General features: G+C 46.0%; 1 protein-coding gene across 1 annotated transcript in view; it reads left to right on the top strand.

The window, feature by feature from the left end:
• PSD3 (pleckstrin and Sec7 domain containing 3) overlaps nt 1-15195 on the top strand; it is a 102780-nt gene that overhangs the window by 11365 nt on the left and 76220 nt on the right. Inside the window, exons 3-4 of the mRNA XM_042822771.1 lie at nt 672-1740; nt 2909-3301. Coding sequence (XP_042678705.1) covers nt 740-1740; nt 2909-3301 — 1394 coding nt within the window. The 5' untranslated portion in view covers nt 672-739. The remainder of the gene's footprint in view (nt 1-671; nt 1741-2908; nt 3302-15195) is intronic.

Genomic DNA, 15195 nt, shown 5'->3' with positions numbered 1-15195 from the left:
GTTTACTACATTGGTTTGAGAAGCAGCATGAGGAGAGAGTGCTAGCAGGCTTTTTGTGAAGCAGTGAATTTACTTTTTCAAAGAGAAAATGAGAGCTACTTGGTATGCATGCATTTCTGTAACAAGACGTTCAGTTGCCTGAGTTGCTAAAGCAGGAGGGTAGTACTGGCAGAAAGTTGAATTACCATGTAATTTACATAATTGGTTTTGTAATATTTACTATGAGGTGTGGCTGATTACCTTCCTTGTGTTTCATCTTAATAAGTGAAAATTACCTAGAAGTAATTTTTAAGTAAAAACTGATGTGTATGACACATGCTGTGGATGGATGTTGAACCTCTGAATGTCTGCTTTCTTCAATTTTGCATTTGGCATGTGGCCTTAGATATTCATGGGCCACTGGGACCCTTTCCCAAGTGTAGCAGACATTTTTGGCATTCCTTCCTCAGCAGTACACACTTCCAAAGTAGGGCTGCCCAAAAACTCCTTTGTAAGAGGAATCAGTTGTGGATAACAGCAGTGTGAGCACGCAGAAGTGAGTTAAACAGAGTGGTGTTTTCCCTTCAGGAGTGAACGCGGTTGCTCTGTTATGAAAAAGCTGGGAGGGGAGGTTAGGCTTTTTGCTTATGTGTATACTAGGTAAATCCATACTCTATTTTCTTTTCTTGCAGGTAGTGGCCATGGAAGTAATACTTTGCTGCCCCACACCATCATCAATGAATTTCCAGAATACGGCACTATGGAGGCAAGCAGAGATGCACTGAGGACTTCATCAAAGAGCCAGGCAGAGCCTGTGACTTGCAGTCCAGAAGAACGGGACCGTTACCACATACTTGGCAGGCCTCCTCCCCAGTCTGTGGATTCTGCAGATGAGCCTAGAGCTCAGGTTAAGGCAGCACAGCTGCACACTACAGAAGAAGGTTTGCAACCTGTGGGTAACTTGCCAGAGATTATGAAAATTTCTCAACAGCTAGAAGCAACAAAGGTACAACAGAGAGCAAATACTTCTCTTGATTCAGAGACGCACATGGAAGAAAAGAGTGTTCCTGGCTGCCAAAATGTGCAGACAGCCAGAGAACCAGTTGCAGCAGGCCAAGAAAAACCCTCAGACATGCCTCTTCCATCTAAGCAAACAGTTGAGGAAAAAATGCACTTGATCATGGAGAAAGATCTGGATACAATATGGACTGGTGAAAAGCAGTCTGAGTCCTTGCAAGCCACCAGTAATAAAGCTGAGGAGGTCCACACAGCAGAGGAGACAAGTTGTCATAGACCATCTGTGACAAACCTGGAAGCGGCCAGCACAGTGGAGGAGTGGGTGCAATCTGAGGAGTTTTCAGCTTACAGTCAAGGCAGAATGAAAATCGGTCCTGAGAGGAGGCTCTCTAAAGAGGCAGCTGTGAGCAAACATGTAGAATTTCAAGGGGTGGAGATTTTATGGCTGCAGAAAGCAGAGGACCAGAGCAGAAAGAAGCATTCAGTGCTGGAGACCACATCTGTGGAGAGAAAAGCGTTCCCCAAAACATCGAGCCACTCTGTGCCACTGATGATTGCCTCCAGCTTGGTCACCTTGCCAGACAGTGCTAAGAGTGAGGTCTGGGAAGAGCCTGGGGTGGGAGCTGCCCGTGGAGCTGCTCCTCTGGCACTGCTTGATGAAAGTGGGGAGGATGAAGTTTTTGTGAAGGACAAGAGGAACCGCAGCAAGGAGGAGACCGCTGTGCTAGCGAGAGATCATGGCAGGTGAGATGGTGCCTGAGTGGTATGTGGGGGGAAGGATGAGTGTCTCTCCTTGCAAGCATGGGACTTGTGTCTGCCCATTTGGGAACAAACCATTTGGTTTGCCATCAGCAGCATTTTTCATTTGTCTTCTGCCTGCAGCATGGTGGAAACAGTAATGTTTAGTGTACGGTCATGGGCAGTGCCAGAAGTTAGCTGAACCCAGTCCACACCACAATGCTGGAGTTGGAAATGAGGCTCAGATTTGGAAGCGTGGAATTGTCTTTTGCAATCTGGTAATGATTGTGTGATGAAGAAACTGTGGCATATCGTTAAATTTAGGCACTGCATAGGTCTGCCCACATGTACCCTGCTAGACGTTTTGGTTTTGAGCCAAGCACATGGAAGAGTGGTGTGGGCCATTCTTTGTAAGGGTGTCCTGATTTGATTGCTCTTCCTTACTGACTGTGTCTGTGATGGAATGACAGGTGCACCAGTGTCTGTGAACCAGTCAGCATGTGTCCCTTTGGGTCCCTGAGCACTTTGCTCTGATTAGTGCTAGAGCCATTTCAGCCCTGATGGCAGTGAACACTTGAAATCTGCCCCTAGGTCTCAGGCCCTTACAGCCACATGAGGGCATGCAAGTCTCATCATAAGGCATGTCAAAAATTGCTGGATTGTCTCAAATGGGGGAAAGCTTGAAAAGATAACCAGGGTGCACTCTTCCTACCTGATGCTGTGTGAGCTGTGGTCTTGCAGGATTCAGCCCAGGATCTTGCTTGCTTCACAGTTTTGAGAGGCTTCCTCCAGGCCAACAGAGTGCCCACCTGGGCTTGTGGCTCCAGCTTGTCTCAAACATGGCCAGTGAGAGTGGTACTAGTGGAGAGCTTGTGAATTTCTGAGTGGAGAAACTGACATTACCTTACATTAGGCTGTACATAGTGCTTCCCCTCCTGCCTCTTGCCCATCAGATTGAATCTCACATCCCCCAGACTGTAACAAAGCAGAGAGGGAGATAGTGCTGTCGGAAGTGGAGGCAGCATGAGGAGAGAAGCTAGTGTGTTGTCCACTGAATGCTCTCCTGTACAAAGCACAGGCCTTTCTTTTCTCAAAGGTCAGGAATGAGGAGGTCTTCTCAGTGGTCCAACCTTAGCTGCCAAACTGAAACAAGCTGTTTGTGATTCATTTCTAGAATCATGGAGGAGGGAAAAGCAACCATGGGAGGATATGAAGATGTGGTTGGACAAAGGCAATCTGACGTCTCCACCGATCTGTACAGCTCGCAGTTTGAAAACATCCTAGACAATACCTCTTTATACTATAGTGCAGAGTCTTTGGAGACATTATACTCGGAGCCTGATAGCTACTTCAGTTTTGAGATGCCACTCACTCCAATGATCCAGCAGCGTATGAAGGAGGGCAGTCAGTTTTTGGAGCGGACTTCAGCCTCAGGACAGATGGATGTCTTTCATCTTCCCCCTGATGGGGAAGCAAAGAGCTGCTGTGAAGGGATCGCCAATGGCTTAAGGAATGTAAGCGAAGCACTCTTCAGAGGAGATGTCACAGAAGTTCCTCATTTGGGAAGGTAAAAATAGTGGATGGGCTTTCTGTGTTTGTACTTAATTTTTCTTAATCCTTGTATACTTCAGCAGACCATTTCAGAGTGTAATTATGATCCTGCACACTGCATGCTTCATACACTAACTGATTTCTAGTGTAATAAAGTGAGCTGTAGAAGAGAAAAGAGCCATCCAAACCACTGTTTGTTAGGAAGTACAGATGTGCAAATTTTTGTAGGTTTCTCTGTGATGCCTGCAATAAGAAAAAGGATTAGTTGTGTTGTAGCGTCTCTGGGATCTGTCACAGAGAAGTAAGTGACCCAATACAGATGAATGTTCTTGTTTTCACTTACATCTGAATTTACCAGCAGCAATTTTAGGAAAAGTAAAATCCTGTGCACTCTGATGAGTTGTCCAAGCGAACCCATGATCTGAATGTTAAAGTTGTGTCTCTCTTTTCCTCTCGAGATCAGCAAGAGTTTTTCCAGTTATTTCTGTTGAGACGAGGCTTGGCTCCCACTTTGCCCTAGTTAACTGAACTAGTTGGCTGATTTTCTTAACTAGTGCACTAGAAACTGACTGAGAAAGGATTGTTGCAAAAACTTTGAAGATTCAGGCAAAGGGAGAGACAATTAAGAAGAGAGTTGGGCTAAGTAATCAAAAAATTCTGTAAGTTTATACAAACTCGCACCATGAGAAACTTTCCTCATAAGGTGTTGTCAAAGAGAAATGGGGAGATGGACAGATCACAGCACAAGGGTACAGCCAAAAGCAGTGGAGGAGTGAGAGATCTTGCAAGTGACAAAGGTGCCTTGAGTCTCTTTCTTCCAGAGACAGGACATTATGTTAGTAGACCTTAGACTATTTCCTTAGATGGGACTGTATAGTCTGAGCTTTCCTGGGCATTTGTAGCAGAAGGTGTTTTATGTGTTTAGACCTTTTGTTTGCAAGTGTAAACTATTCATTGAGCAGAGGTGGTTTTGTCAGCTTCATGAGGAGCTTAGAGTTAGAAACAGAGGTAAGTCCTGACACTTGCAGCTCCTTCCACTGAAACCTGCAATTGCTGTAAGACTGTGGAGTAGTGGAAGACGAGCAGTGTGTGCACTCTGTTACCCCATCATTGTTGCCTTAGGTGACCCTCATGCTTAAAAGTGTCCTCAGGTAAGGTTCACACTGGCTTATCAAGACAGTATGAGGATGAAGTGAGCTCAGGCAGAGCTTGGAAACGTGCTGATTGCCCACCTACTGTGGATTTCATTAGGAATTAAGTTCATTTGAGTTTAAATTTGCAGTGATAGAGAAATACTAACAGAAGCTTTTTAAGGAGCTTCTCTCTTTACTAATAAAACAAACATTTTCACAGAAGTGTGTTTTTGACCAAGTGCTGTTGCCATCTGCATGACTCTGTTAGGTACAAAGCCTGAGAGTTTGCTTTCTTATGGTGGGTATGCATAAAAGAGTGTAGCTGCAGCAGAGCAGCCAGCCACAGATGTGCCCAAATGGGTAATTCTCCAGACAATAGTTTAATTAACCGCCCCTCACTATGATAGTCTAAAATTGTGCTGTTTTATACCGGGGCACAGATGGCTGGTAAATCATGTATGCTATAGCATTGAAGTCACAGAAGAACTGTGGCGTTGCAGCATGCTGTTGAGGAGTGAAGTTTGACTGCTGAAGGTTGCATAGGGTTTATTTAGGTGATTTGTCAAGATGGAACATTACTGTAATGCTCAGGTGAACCAGACACAGCTGACAAGCAAACTGCCCCATCCCGGTCGGTGCCCGCCTGCAGTGCGGCGCAGAGCCGCCGGAGGCCCCCGCGTCCTGCGCCCTGCAGCGGGGCGAGCGAGGGGTGGGCGGAGCAAGCGAGGGATGGGCGGAGCAAGCGGGGGGTAGGCGGGGGCTCCCAAGGGGGGCGGGCTGACATCGCGCAGCTTTGCCCGCCTCTCCTCTTGTGCGGAGCCGTGCTTCCAGCTGAGAGAAACAAAAACCGAAAGCGAAAACGCAGCAGCTCCCTACGCGCGGATATTCCCATGATATGTAGAGCGTGTGGGAAAGGGTGTAGGCAGAGTACGTTTTCCAGTACCTGCCTTAGTTGGTGAGGGAGAAGGCTGTGAATCACTGACAGTTCTCGGTTCCGTATGGGACGAGAGGGTGCATATGGAAGCAGAGAGCTTTACATCTGGAAATGGCACGCGGCGTCCCTGCTGCAAAAGGAGAATCGGGGGCTTCTGGCGGCCGTGCTGCCTGGGAATGGGGCCGGCCCGCGGTTTCCGAGCGGCAGTCGGGGAAGATCGCGGGCATTAATGGCACGCGGACCCTAGGTGGCGTGAGGTTGTAATGTACAGCCTGCAGTGACTCCGTGTTCTGCTGAGCGAGCGGGAGGATAACATCCTTCCCAGCTCTTAGGAAATCACTGGCTCTGGGAGGGGTCAGCCCTGGTATGTAAAGGCCAGTCACATGCCTTCAGAACTGAAAAAAGAAAAAAAAAAAAAAAGAGAGAGAGAGATTAAAGGCTTGCGGGCTGCTAGTTCCTATGGGCTCCTCTGCATCCGGATACTCCATCCCTACCAGCTGCTGGCCATGGCTGAATGCAGTAAGTGTTTGCGCAAGCTTGCAGGACTGAGCGTGCTCCCCTGGCAGGGGCCGGTGTTGCTGCCCTGGGCTGCAGCTGGCCAGGGGAACCTGTGCAGCCCTTTGCAGAAGCAGTCCTTTCCCAGCAGAGCTTCTTTGCCCTTTGCATCTGGCTCAGATGTGAGGAGAATGGGATTCTCAAGAAAGATGTGTGTGCGTTTTGCATTCTTTTGGGAATGACTCCATCTCCTGTCATTATTGTGGGGTTTAATCTCTTTCTTAATTGTGTATGAGACATTTCAATGGGGAACAACAAATTTCTGCTCTTGAGATAGGTTTAAGTCTCCCCAGCTGGCAGGGGCTGAGAGTGTATGCGAGGTTCTGGACCTGGAAATAGCCTTCATCTTGTTAGAACAGTATGGCACAGCATGCAGTGGCAATAAGATCGTATTTGGGTGGTATTTGGTCCTCTTACCTGTGAGCTATCCCTGCAGCTGCACCTGCATGTAGGGCAGTGCTCCTGCATTGTGTCGGCACTGTGCTGAGATGGAAGAGGGGCCCAGGCCCAGTGCCTGGGATTTATTCTTCCTCGGAGGCAATAAAGAAGAGTATTTTCAAGATTCTTCCCAGACACTGAGCCTGAGTTTGTGTGGCCCAAAATAGGTGTAATCATTCATACTGAATCAGAGTGGGAGAAAGGTTATGTATTTCTAAAACAATAAGCTATAACTCACTTTTCCCTCAGCTGTCTTTGCTATGTATGCAGTAAGCAACTGAATAGCACTATGTCCCAAAGCAAGCAGTTCTCTCTATGATGATCGCTGTATTTCTTTTCTGTTTTCTGACTTTACACAGAGAATTTGTTTTAGTCTTTTTTTCTGCATTCTTTGCAGCAGACTTTGCATTCCCTCTTCCCTTGTATACTACTGTCAGAACAAAAAAAGGAGAAGATCCAACTTCTGGCATTTATCCTCCTGAATTGTCTTGGAAGGTGTGGTCTCTTGGTAGGACATAGCCCAACATTTTTCCAAATCCAAGGAGAGAGAAGAAAAAAATGTCTTTAGCAGCTCCAAATACTGAAACAGACAAAATATTTGCCACCTGCCATCATCTTCAAAGAATTGCTGCTGCTCAGCAATTTTTGCACGTCCTTTGTTTTTTGTTTTTCTTTCTCTAGAAATGCAAACACAATTTTAGTCTCATATGCGTTCTTTTGTAATTCAGGGGGTGGTGGTGGGAAACAAACTCCCTAAAGCAATCTGCTGGTTTTCCGAACAGATGCAGAAGAATGTTGACTGTAGTTCCCAGTGATTGTCAAGTTACTCTTAATGGATTGGACCTCTTAAGTTCTCATAGTAGTTCCCAGCTGTTTTCTTTCTTCTGCATATGGATCATTTCCAGTGCTTTCCTTACTGGTGGTCTGCTTACTCCTCTTTACTAAACTTTGTGATAGATAAAGTCAGTTTTGAATCTACACTGAATTTACACTTCTGGCTTTCAGCTTACACCTTGTTTTTATTTTTCCAGTGGTAGCTTATATTTGATTTTCAGTGTAAATGTGAGATGCAGAACTTGCATACTTAATGGGTAAACTTTCTTCATTCATTTTATTAGCCTCTCCAGCTGCAGCCTGGTAGGACTTTTCCCTTTTGAATACTCACCCTATGACTCATTCAGCATGAAATCTGCCTAAGATCCCTAAGCTGCGAAGTGGCTATGTGTTGGCCTTCATGTGTGACATCACAGTGACACTGGGGACCTAGGAGGGTGGGGCTGTCAGAAAGTACCACTACTCTTTATTCACTGCTTTGGACCTATGGAGAAGGATGCAGTGAATAAGAGCAGTTGCAAGTTCCTCTCAAGCTGGTATTTTCTTGGTTGTGTGCTTGCTTATGAGCTGGCTCTGCTGTGATGAGTGGGTAAGTCATGCTGTGCTGGCTGCTGGCAGCACCTCACAGAAGTGGAGATTTTCATAGCTGCCTTTTTCCACCTGTTCTTGCCCATTTAGAAAATTGAAGTTACTTCTCAAATCACTGCAATGACAGCACAGCAGTTGCAGTTTCAGGAATTAGGAAATGAGCTCATCTTTTTTTGTAAACATAGGATGATGCAACCCTCTGGTGGAAGTTGTTCTTTGGAAAGGGTTGAGGGGACTAACGGAAGCAGAAGTCACTCTTGAACCTGCCTGTCAGTGCATCTAAGTTGTTGTCTTTCTCAGGTGCCTTTTCAAAGGTGCAGAAAATGTGCTATGCTCATTGTTACATTTTTTCTCAAACTGCAAGAATGCCTGGAGTAAGGAGGATTTTTCTGAGAAGTGTTGCTCACTGTCGTTACAGGATAGTGAGTGTATCAAATGTGTTTGCAGCCAGACAGCAAGCACACACATACTGGAGTGCATTTTCTGTGCATGGCTGGCTGAATCCATCAGCTACTGAGATGTGAGGAAATGTGATAGCCTGGCACAGACGCACTAAATCCAGGTAAAGACAATATGGCACAACCTACAAGGATAGGTTTCTTTGGAATGATAGAATCATAGAATCATTAAGGTTGGAAAAGACCTGTAAGGTCACTAGGTAATTCCAACTGTCAGTGCATCTCCACCGTGTCCGCCAACCACGTCCCTCAGTGCCACATCCACACAGTTCTTGAACACCTCCAGAGACGGCGACTCCAACAACTCCCTGGGCAGCCTGTGCCACTGCAGCATCGCTCTTTTGGAGAAGATTTCCTCATATCCAACCTGACCCTCCCTGGGTGCAACTGTAGGTCTTATTGCTGTTACTGGGAGAAGAGGCTTACCCCCACCTCACCACAGGTGGAAGTTTGAGGAAGTTTGAGGACTGATAGGATTTCTCCTTAGCCTCCTCCAGACTAACAATCCCAGCTCCCTCAGCTGGTCCTCATATAAGATTTGTGCTCCAGTCTCCTCACAGCTTCATTGCCTTTCTGTGAACTTGCTCCAGGGTCTCAATGTCTTGTAGTGAGGGGCACAACAATGAATGCAGTACTCAAGGTTTGGCCTCACCAGAGCTGAGTACAGGGGGGCGATCACCTCCCTGCTCCTGCTGGCTGCACTGTTTCTGATACGAGCCAGGATACCCTCTGCCTTCTTGGCCACTTGAGCACACTGCTGGTTCTCAGCCCCTCTCTGGGGCTCTTGTGAAGCTGGTGTCACTATTTTTGCAGGTAGGGATTTGTCCCTTTGTCACATTAAAAATGTTAGGCCACTTGTCATCATAGTGTCCCCTGCTGGAGGGTACTTTGGTAACTCATGGTGAGGCTCTCATCACACAGTGCAGGTTTGCCCTGCTCTGGTTAACACAGTGCTTGTGGTGCAAGTTCAGTGAGACTTTGTAAAAGTGCCTCCATCTCCTAAATAAACTGTTGTTTTAGGCAAAAAGGGCTGCTGATTCCTCGCCTCTTCAGTTCCCAGCCTCCTCCAAAAGCAAAGCAAACAAAACAAATACCCAGGAGCTGACAAAAACAAAAAAAAGGTGGGGGGGAACATGGAGCAGCTGATCAGTTCCCAAAGCACTCTGTGTAAAGCCGTCAGCAACTCTGCTAAGCTGGCACATGTTGGCATTCCTCCATTAAAGTCAAAGCCATGTGGGTCAGAAAGCCCCTGTTCACCCAAGCCCAGGCGCCTGCCAGCCTGAGGCAGTGCCGAGTGCAGGTTGCTGCCATGTCCATTGGCCACATCGGGCTGTCCATCAAGCCTCAGGGTATCTTGTGGGTTCCTTTCCTCCTGCTGCTGTGTGGCTGTTGGGATGGAGGGCAGGCATAGTGGGCAGCAGCGCTTGAAAAGAATGGGGACCGGAGCGCACTTTACCATCTCTAACCCTACCATAGCGTTGAAAGGAGCATGAAGTTGAAAGGAAAACAAACCTGGATTATTTTTAGCGAAACACTTGTAGTTGGGTGGCAGTGAGCCAGTTTAATAAAGGACATGCTGTCTCCTAAAACGATTGTAATCTTGTCTCTGTGTGGAGGGACTTTGTGTCCTAGCGCTGCAATCCAGTAAAGGCAGCATTTACAATGCAACCCTACCAGAATTGGCATGTTCAGAACATTTTAGCGGTTAGCTCTGCATTTATGATTAACAGGAATTCTTTTAATCAAAGAAAAAGGCATCTGATCTTAGGGAGCAAGAGCTTATTTTTAAGCAACGCCATTCATTCAGCGCTGGAAAGTGACTTTGCATATATGTTCATTGATAGCCAGTAACAGACTGTAGGGTTTATCTGTTTTGTCTCCACCCTTTGTGACATGAAGGAGCTTGAGTACGTCTCACAGCTCCTTGGTGTCTCAGGTCTGTGCAGTCTATGCTCCCTCCATGTGTGCTCATGGATATCTCCTGATCTGCACAGCAGCGAAGTGCAGCTGCACCAGTTCTCAAAGAGTGATCTACTTCAAAGCATGCCTTTGAAGAGAACTCCTTCTTAGGACTTCAAAGCTGATTAAACAGTTCAGAGTGAAATTGCACAATGAGTCATCTACCAGGAAAAAGCATTACTTTTTTAAAAACCTCCCATGGTCTAATTTTGGAAGAGCCCTAGAACTGGAGGTGACTGGTAAATCACTGTTTGACGTGGTTTTGGGCTCACTTCTGGCTCTGGAGAACCTGGTTCAGAGCAGCTCTCAGCCTGTCATTTGCAACAGCAACCAAGTCGTCATGCCCTCCTGCTGCCAGGGTTTCATTTCTGTCTAAGGCTAGGGTTGAACCAACCTGTTCAAGCACTTCAGCTCATTCAAAATACAGCTCAGCCAGTGACACAAATTGTTCCTCATCTGCTCTAACGCATGGAAGCGTGTTGCTGGCTGAGTATGAGCATTCCTCTGGAAGTTTGTGGGGCAGGGCTTCATTCTCTTAGGGAGAGATTTTTCACACAGCCTGGCTGGGCTCAGCAATCCACGCTGTTGTCAGTGACTCCTGTGTTTCTGATGTCTGTGCTGTTCTGCAAGGTGAGAGCTGCCATGGGGGCTGTTTGGGAACCAAAAGGCTTGGGGTGAAGGCATTTCAAACAATGAGCAATGTAGCGTGCAGCGTTAGCAGCCCTGGTTTTACTCCCTGGCAGATGCTGCGTTCCTACTGCAGACAGCATTTGTTCTGGCCCTGGCTTCAGTGAGCCAGAACTCTTCTCCACCCTTCCTTATTTTTTATAATTGCTATGGTTTTGCTCTGATAGACTTTGGCAAATGCCTGACTTAGCCTGCTTTGAAGCAGGGCTCATAATAAGGGCATGCATGTTTGTTTGAGAGAAAAAAATGTGTTATGAACTGTGTTACTGCTGCTTCCCTCCTCCTTTCTGTCCAAAAAACTCCAGTTAGGTTGAGCCCTGAGCATTTTCTGGCTGGTGGCTGTGTTGGCTGCTCTGTTTGATATTTGAGTAGGAGCTCTTTCCCCATAGTGCAGAATGCTAATGTGCTTTTCTCTGGGACAAAACTGAGAATTATTTCCCCACAGGTTTGCTGAAAATTAAGAGCATCCCAAGGTCTGATGTGCCTGACACTGCAGGTATTCATGTTGAGGTTTCCATCTGCAGTCCTGTAGACTGGGAGATAGAAACTGAGATGCAGCGTGCCTGGACCCTTACCTGGGGGTTAGTGGTCTTGCTCTCGTGCGTTTGGGAAGTTCTATCTGTTCACCAGCTCTCTTCAGCATCACTATGAAAGTTTGAATTTTGCAAACAACATCAAAAAGACAAAAATGAAAGTTAGTATAGAGGATTCTTAAACAGATCAAGTGTGCCAAGTGCTGAGCACAGTGAGATACCTTGGTGTTAGGAGCTAAATCCCCATGCACCTTGTCAGTAATGAAGTAAAGAAAATGCTATGAAAAGTTTCAGACCCTTCCTGGCTGTTGAGGCATGCTATGGGAAAGCATCTTTGCAGATGTTGCTGTCTGCATGTTTCATCTGTGAGTACAGAGAAGTAGTTGCTGCTGTTAGCACTGAATTTACTGCAGTGGCTGTTCATTGAATTGCTATAATTTCTGCTGGAAATAGTTGCCCAGGGCATGTGCATGCTCAGCTGAGAATATAGGAATGCTTTGGCAGAAGCAGCAGGGAGGATGGTCATTGCTGGGGACAGAAAAGAGGTGTCAGTACCTGATTTCAAGCCAGAACCCATGCACTGTGAGGCTAAAGAGGCTTTGTTTTTCTGTAGCTTCTGTTTCCTGATAGAAAAGATCAATACAAGGATGAAGATCAGCAGCTGTTGCTGTGAAGGCAATTGGGAGTGGTACTGTTGCAATTTGGCCTTGAATACAGAATTAAGTGAGATATAATTTACTACATTTTCAGCCCACTTTTGTCAGTAAAAGTTTCTCATTTTGTATGACGAAGAGTAAAGCTGCATGAGAAATCCATGTCCAGTCATCTCTCTGTTTAAAGCCCTTTCTTGTCTCTATTTAGCTAGTAATGCTGCTGTGGACTCCAGATGTTTAGAAGAAGCTGCAGACCATAGAAGACAAGCCTGTCTCTGCAACATGGGTCACTCCTTGCCTTTTGTTTAAGTCCCTTATAGGCACTTTGCAGGAGGGAAGCTGATGTCAATATCTGCATTCATCAATGAGGGATGGATGGAAAGAGTATACCTGCAGAACCTGGAGGTGCCAGGAGATGTCAGCCCTTCCAGGCCCTGTTAAATTGACCTGTCCAGGAGGAACACAGAAATGACAGCTTGCTGTAGCCATGCTGTGAATATAAGGTGTTTATATACCTAAGCCTTTGGTGGCACAAGCAGTGTCTACTCACTGTGTAGGAAACTTGAGAATTGAAGTCTCTTTCCAGTTTCCTAGAACACGAGGCTTACAGACAACCTGTGTTATTGATTTGACCACCTTCTTGTATTTATTAATTAAGCAATGTGTTACTAATTGCCAGAAGGACGGAAAGAAGCTGTGATTTGATTATGTGTGCCAGGACTCTCAGTGAGAATGAAGAATTTAAATCGGGGAAGCTGGGGGGTGAGGTTTTTATGCAGCTCTGTCAGCTTCTTGCTGAGCTTTCACAGAATCACAGAAACACCGAGGTTGGAAAAGACCTACAAGATCATCCAGTCCAACCATCCAACTACCACCAATAGTTCTCACCAAACCATATCCCTCAACACAAAATCCAGACATTCTTTGAACTCTTCCAAGGTTGGTGACCCATTCCAGTGCCTGACCACTCTTTTAGGGAAGTAGTATTTCCTGATGTCCAGCCTGAATCTCCCCTGACGCAGCTTGAAGCCATTCCCTGTAGTCCTATCACTAATGACATGAGAGAAGAGGCCAACCCCCAGCTCACTACAACCTCCCTTCAGGCAGTTATAGAGAGCAGTAAGGTCTCCCCTGAGCCTCCTCTTCTCCAGACTGAACAATCCCAGCTCCTTCAGCCGCTCCTCATTCCTCCATCCTGCTCTGCCTTGGAATGGCAGCCTGAGAGGCACAACAGAAGCCTGCAGCTCCTGCATGGTTCATTTCACCAAGTGGCAGACACTGGCACTTCTCTTTCTAAACTTCTGGAGGTTTGTGGTAATACTGACTCTTGCTGTGCACTGGTTCCTAACAGAGTGCAGATGTTCCTTGTCAGCTCTGGCCATCTTTCCAGGCTATAAATACTGCCTTTAGTAAAGAGTGGTGGTGAAACAGGCTGTGATTTATGAATGAGGTTGCACGAGTTGGCCTGGCTTTTGAAGTAGCTTTTGTGTGTGGAAAGCACCGTGGGTGTGTTAGCTCACCTGTTTATCCTTTGCTCTTGTTCAGTGGTAAGAGATGGGTGTTCGAAACCTGTTGTAGCAGGTGTGAATGGATAAGGTGTTGCTTTGGCCTCATGTCAGAGGAGTTGGGAATTTGCTTTCTTCACAAGATTGGAGTAGACCAAATTTAGCAAATTTGTAAGGAAATTTCAGATGTTGGCCAACCTTTTGTTGAAGAGGGCTAAAGAGATATTCCCCAAATCAACAGTGTGAGGATATTCTTTTTTATTTGCTTTCTGGGGTGGTTTGTGGGCAGTGTTCTGAAAGCTGTGTTTTCGTCATAAATCCCATGATAGACCACTGAGAATGAAGCCCTTATATTTATGCTTATGAAACACCTTATTATATACACTTAAATAAATGCATATTTGTAAGAAGAGGATGTCTGTTTTCCCCAAATACTCAGTTAAAATTGAAGAAAAGAAAAAAAGAGGGGGGCGGGGGGGAAAAAACAGAAGTTGTACTGAAGGTATGTTTGATTCTTCCATTTGATGTTACTCTGTAGGTAACGCTTCTTCCTCTAGTAGCACTGCATACCTCCCTCAATTAAACCGTATATGAAAAGAGAGGTAGGGCACAAGTGATGGTATGTGTTGAAGGTGGTGTGCAAAATAGCAAATATTTTTGTTCTTAGTTCATACTGCATGAAAATCTCATCACTGGAGGGCTAATAAAGAACCTTCCAGTAAACTGGTAGGTGATTGCTGCTGGAGTGATCAGTTGTGCTGACTGTGGCTTGTCAAGCCTGAAAATTGCAGTGGCATATGAAACTCTGGCATGTCAAAGTGTTGTGTTTAAAATCATCTTTAACTCATTCCACTCATATCTGCCCTGCGCATGGCCTCTGCTGATCACACATTAGCTCCCTGTAAACTAAGACTTAGTGGAAAGAATTTCTGTATAGTACTTTTTTTAAAAAATAGAAATGCTGTCACACACACACACAGAACTGAGATTGTGCATAAATTTTCACACAAGTATCTGGGAAAAGCTTTTGCAGACTTTAAAAAAAAGGGTTTTTTCCATGTGCAAGGAGATGTATGTGGGGGTACGCTTTCTTATGTGGAAGGTTTTTGCCTCTTTGAGGGACAAGCAATACACAGCTTAGCCAGAACTTGCCTCCGGCAGCAGAAGTTGGAGGAATCTATAAATGTGTGATTTATATAAGGTGCCCTGGGACTGCTGAACATGCTGAATATCCTGACTCAGAGCAACTGATGAGGGAAATCACTACTGCCATGAGGGAACAGGAGGAAAGCGAGCAGCTCTCTGGGCTGGCCGGTTGGTTTATGTCTCTCTCCAGTTCTCCACACCAAGCTCCTTTCTGCAAGTCCTGCTGCTATCACTGGTGGAGCCTCCTGGTGGGATGCCTTCCGTGTGTGGGCTGCATGGATGCTGCTAAGACTTCTGGGGAGGTTATCTGGGGAGTAGCATTGTTTCCAGGACAACTGGGGAAGAATGAGGAAGGGACTTGTGCTGATTCAGCACAGAGCTGCTGAACACCCTAGCTGGTTGGCTGCATTTTCCTGTGAAAAGTAGCTAATGGCTCGCTTATACAGAGGCCTCTTTACACTGTTCTCAAAAGCATTGGGTACCTGCT

This window comes from Centrocercus urophasianus, unplaced genomic scaffold (genome assembly GCF_019232065.1).
Source record: "Centrocercus urophasianus isolate 14NV4802_14NV808 unplaced genomic scaffold, USGS_Curo_1.0 seq_21, whole genome shotgun sequence".
Classification (NCBI taxonomy): Eukaryota; Metazoa; Chordata; class Aves; order Galliformes; family Phasianidae; genus Centrocercus; species Centrocercus urophasianus.
Note: the sequence above shows the minus strand (reverse complement) of the source record. Positions and strands in the feature narration are given on the sequence as shown.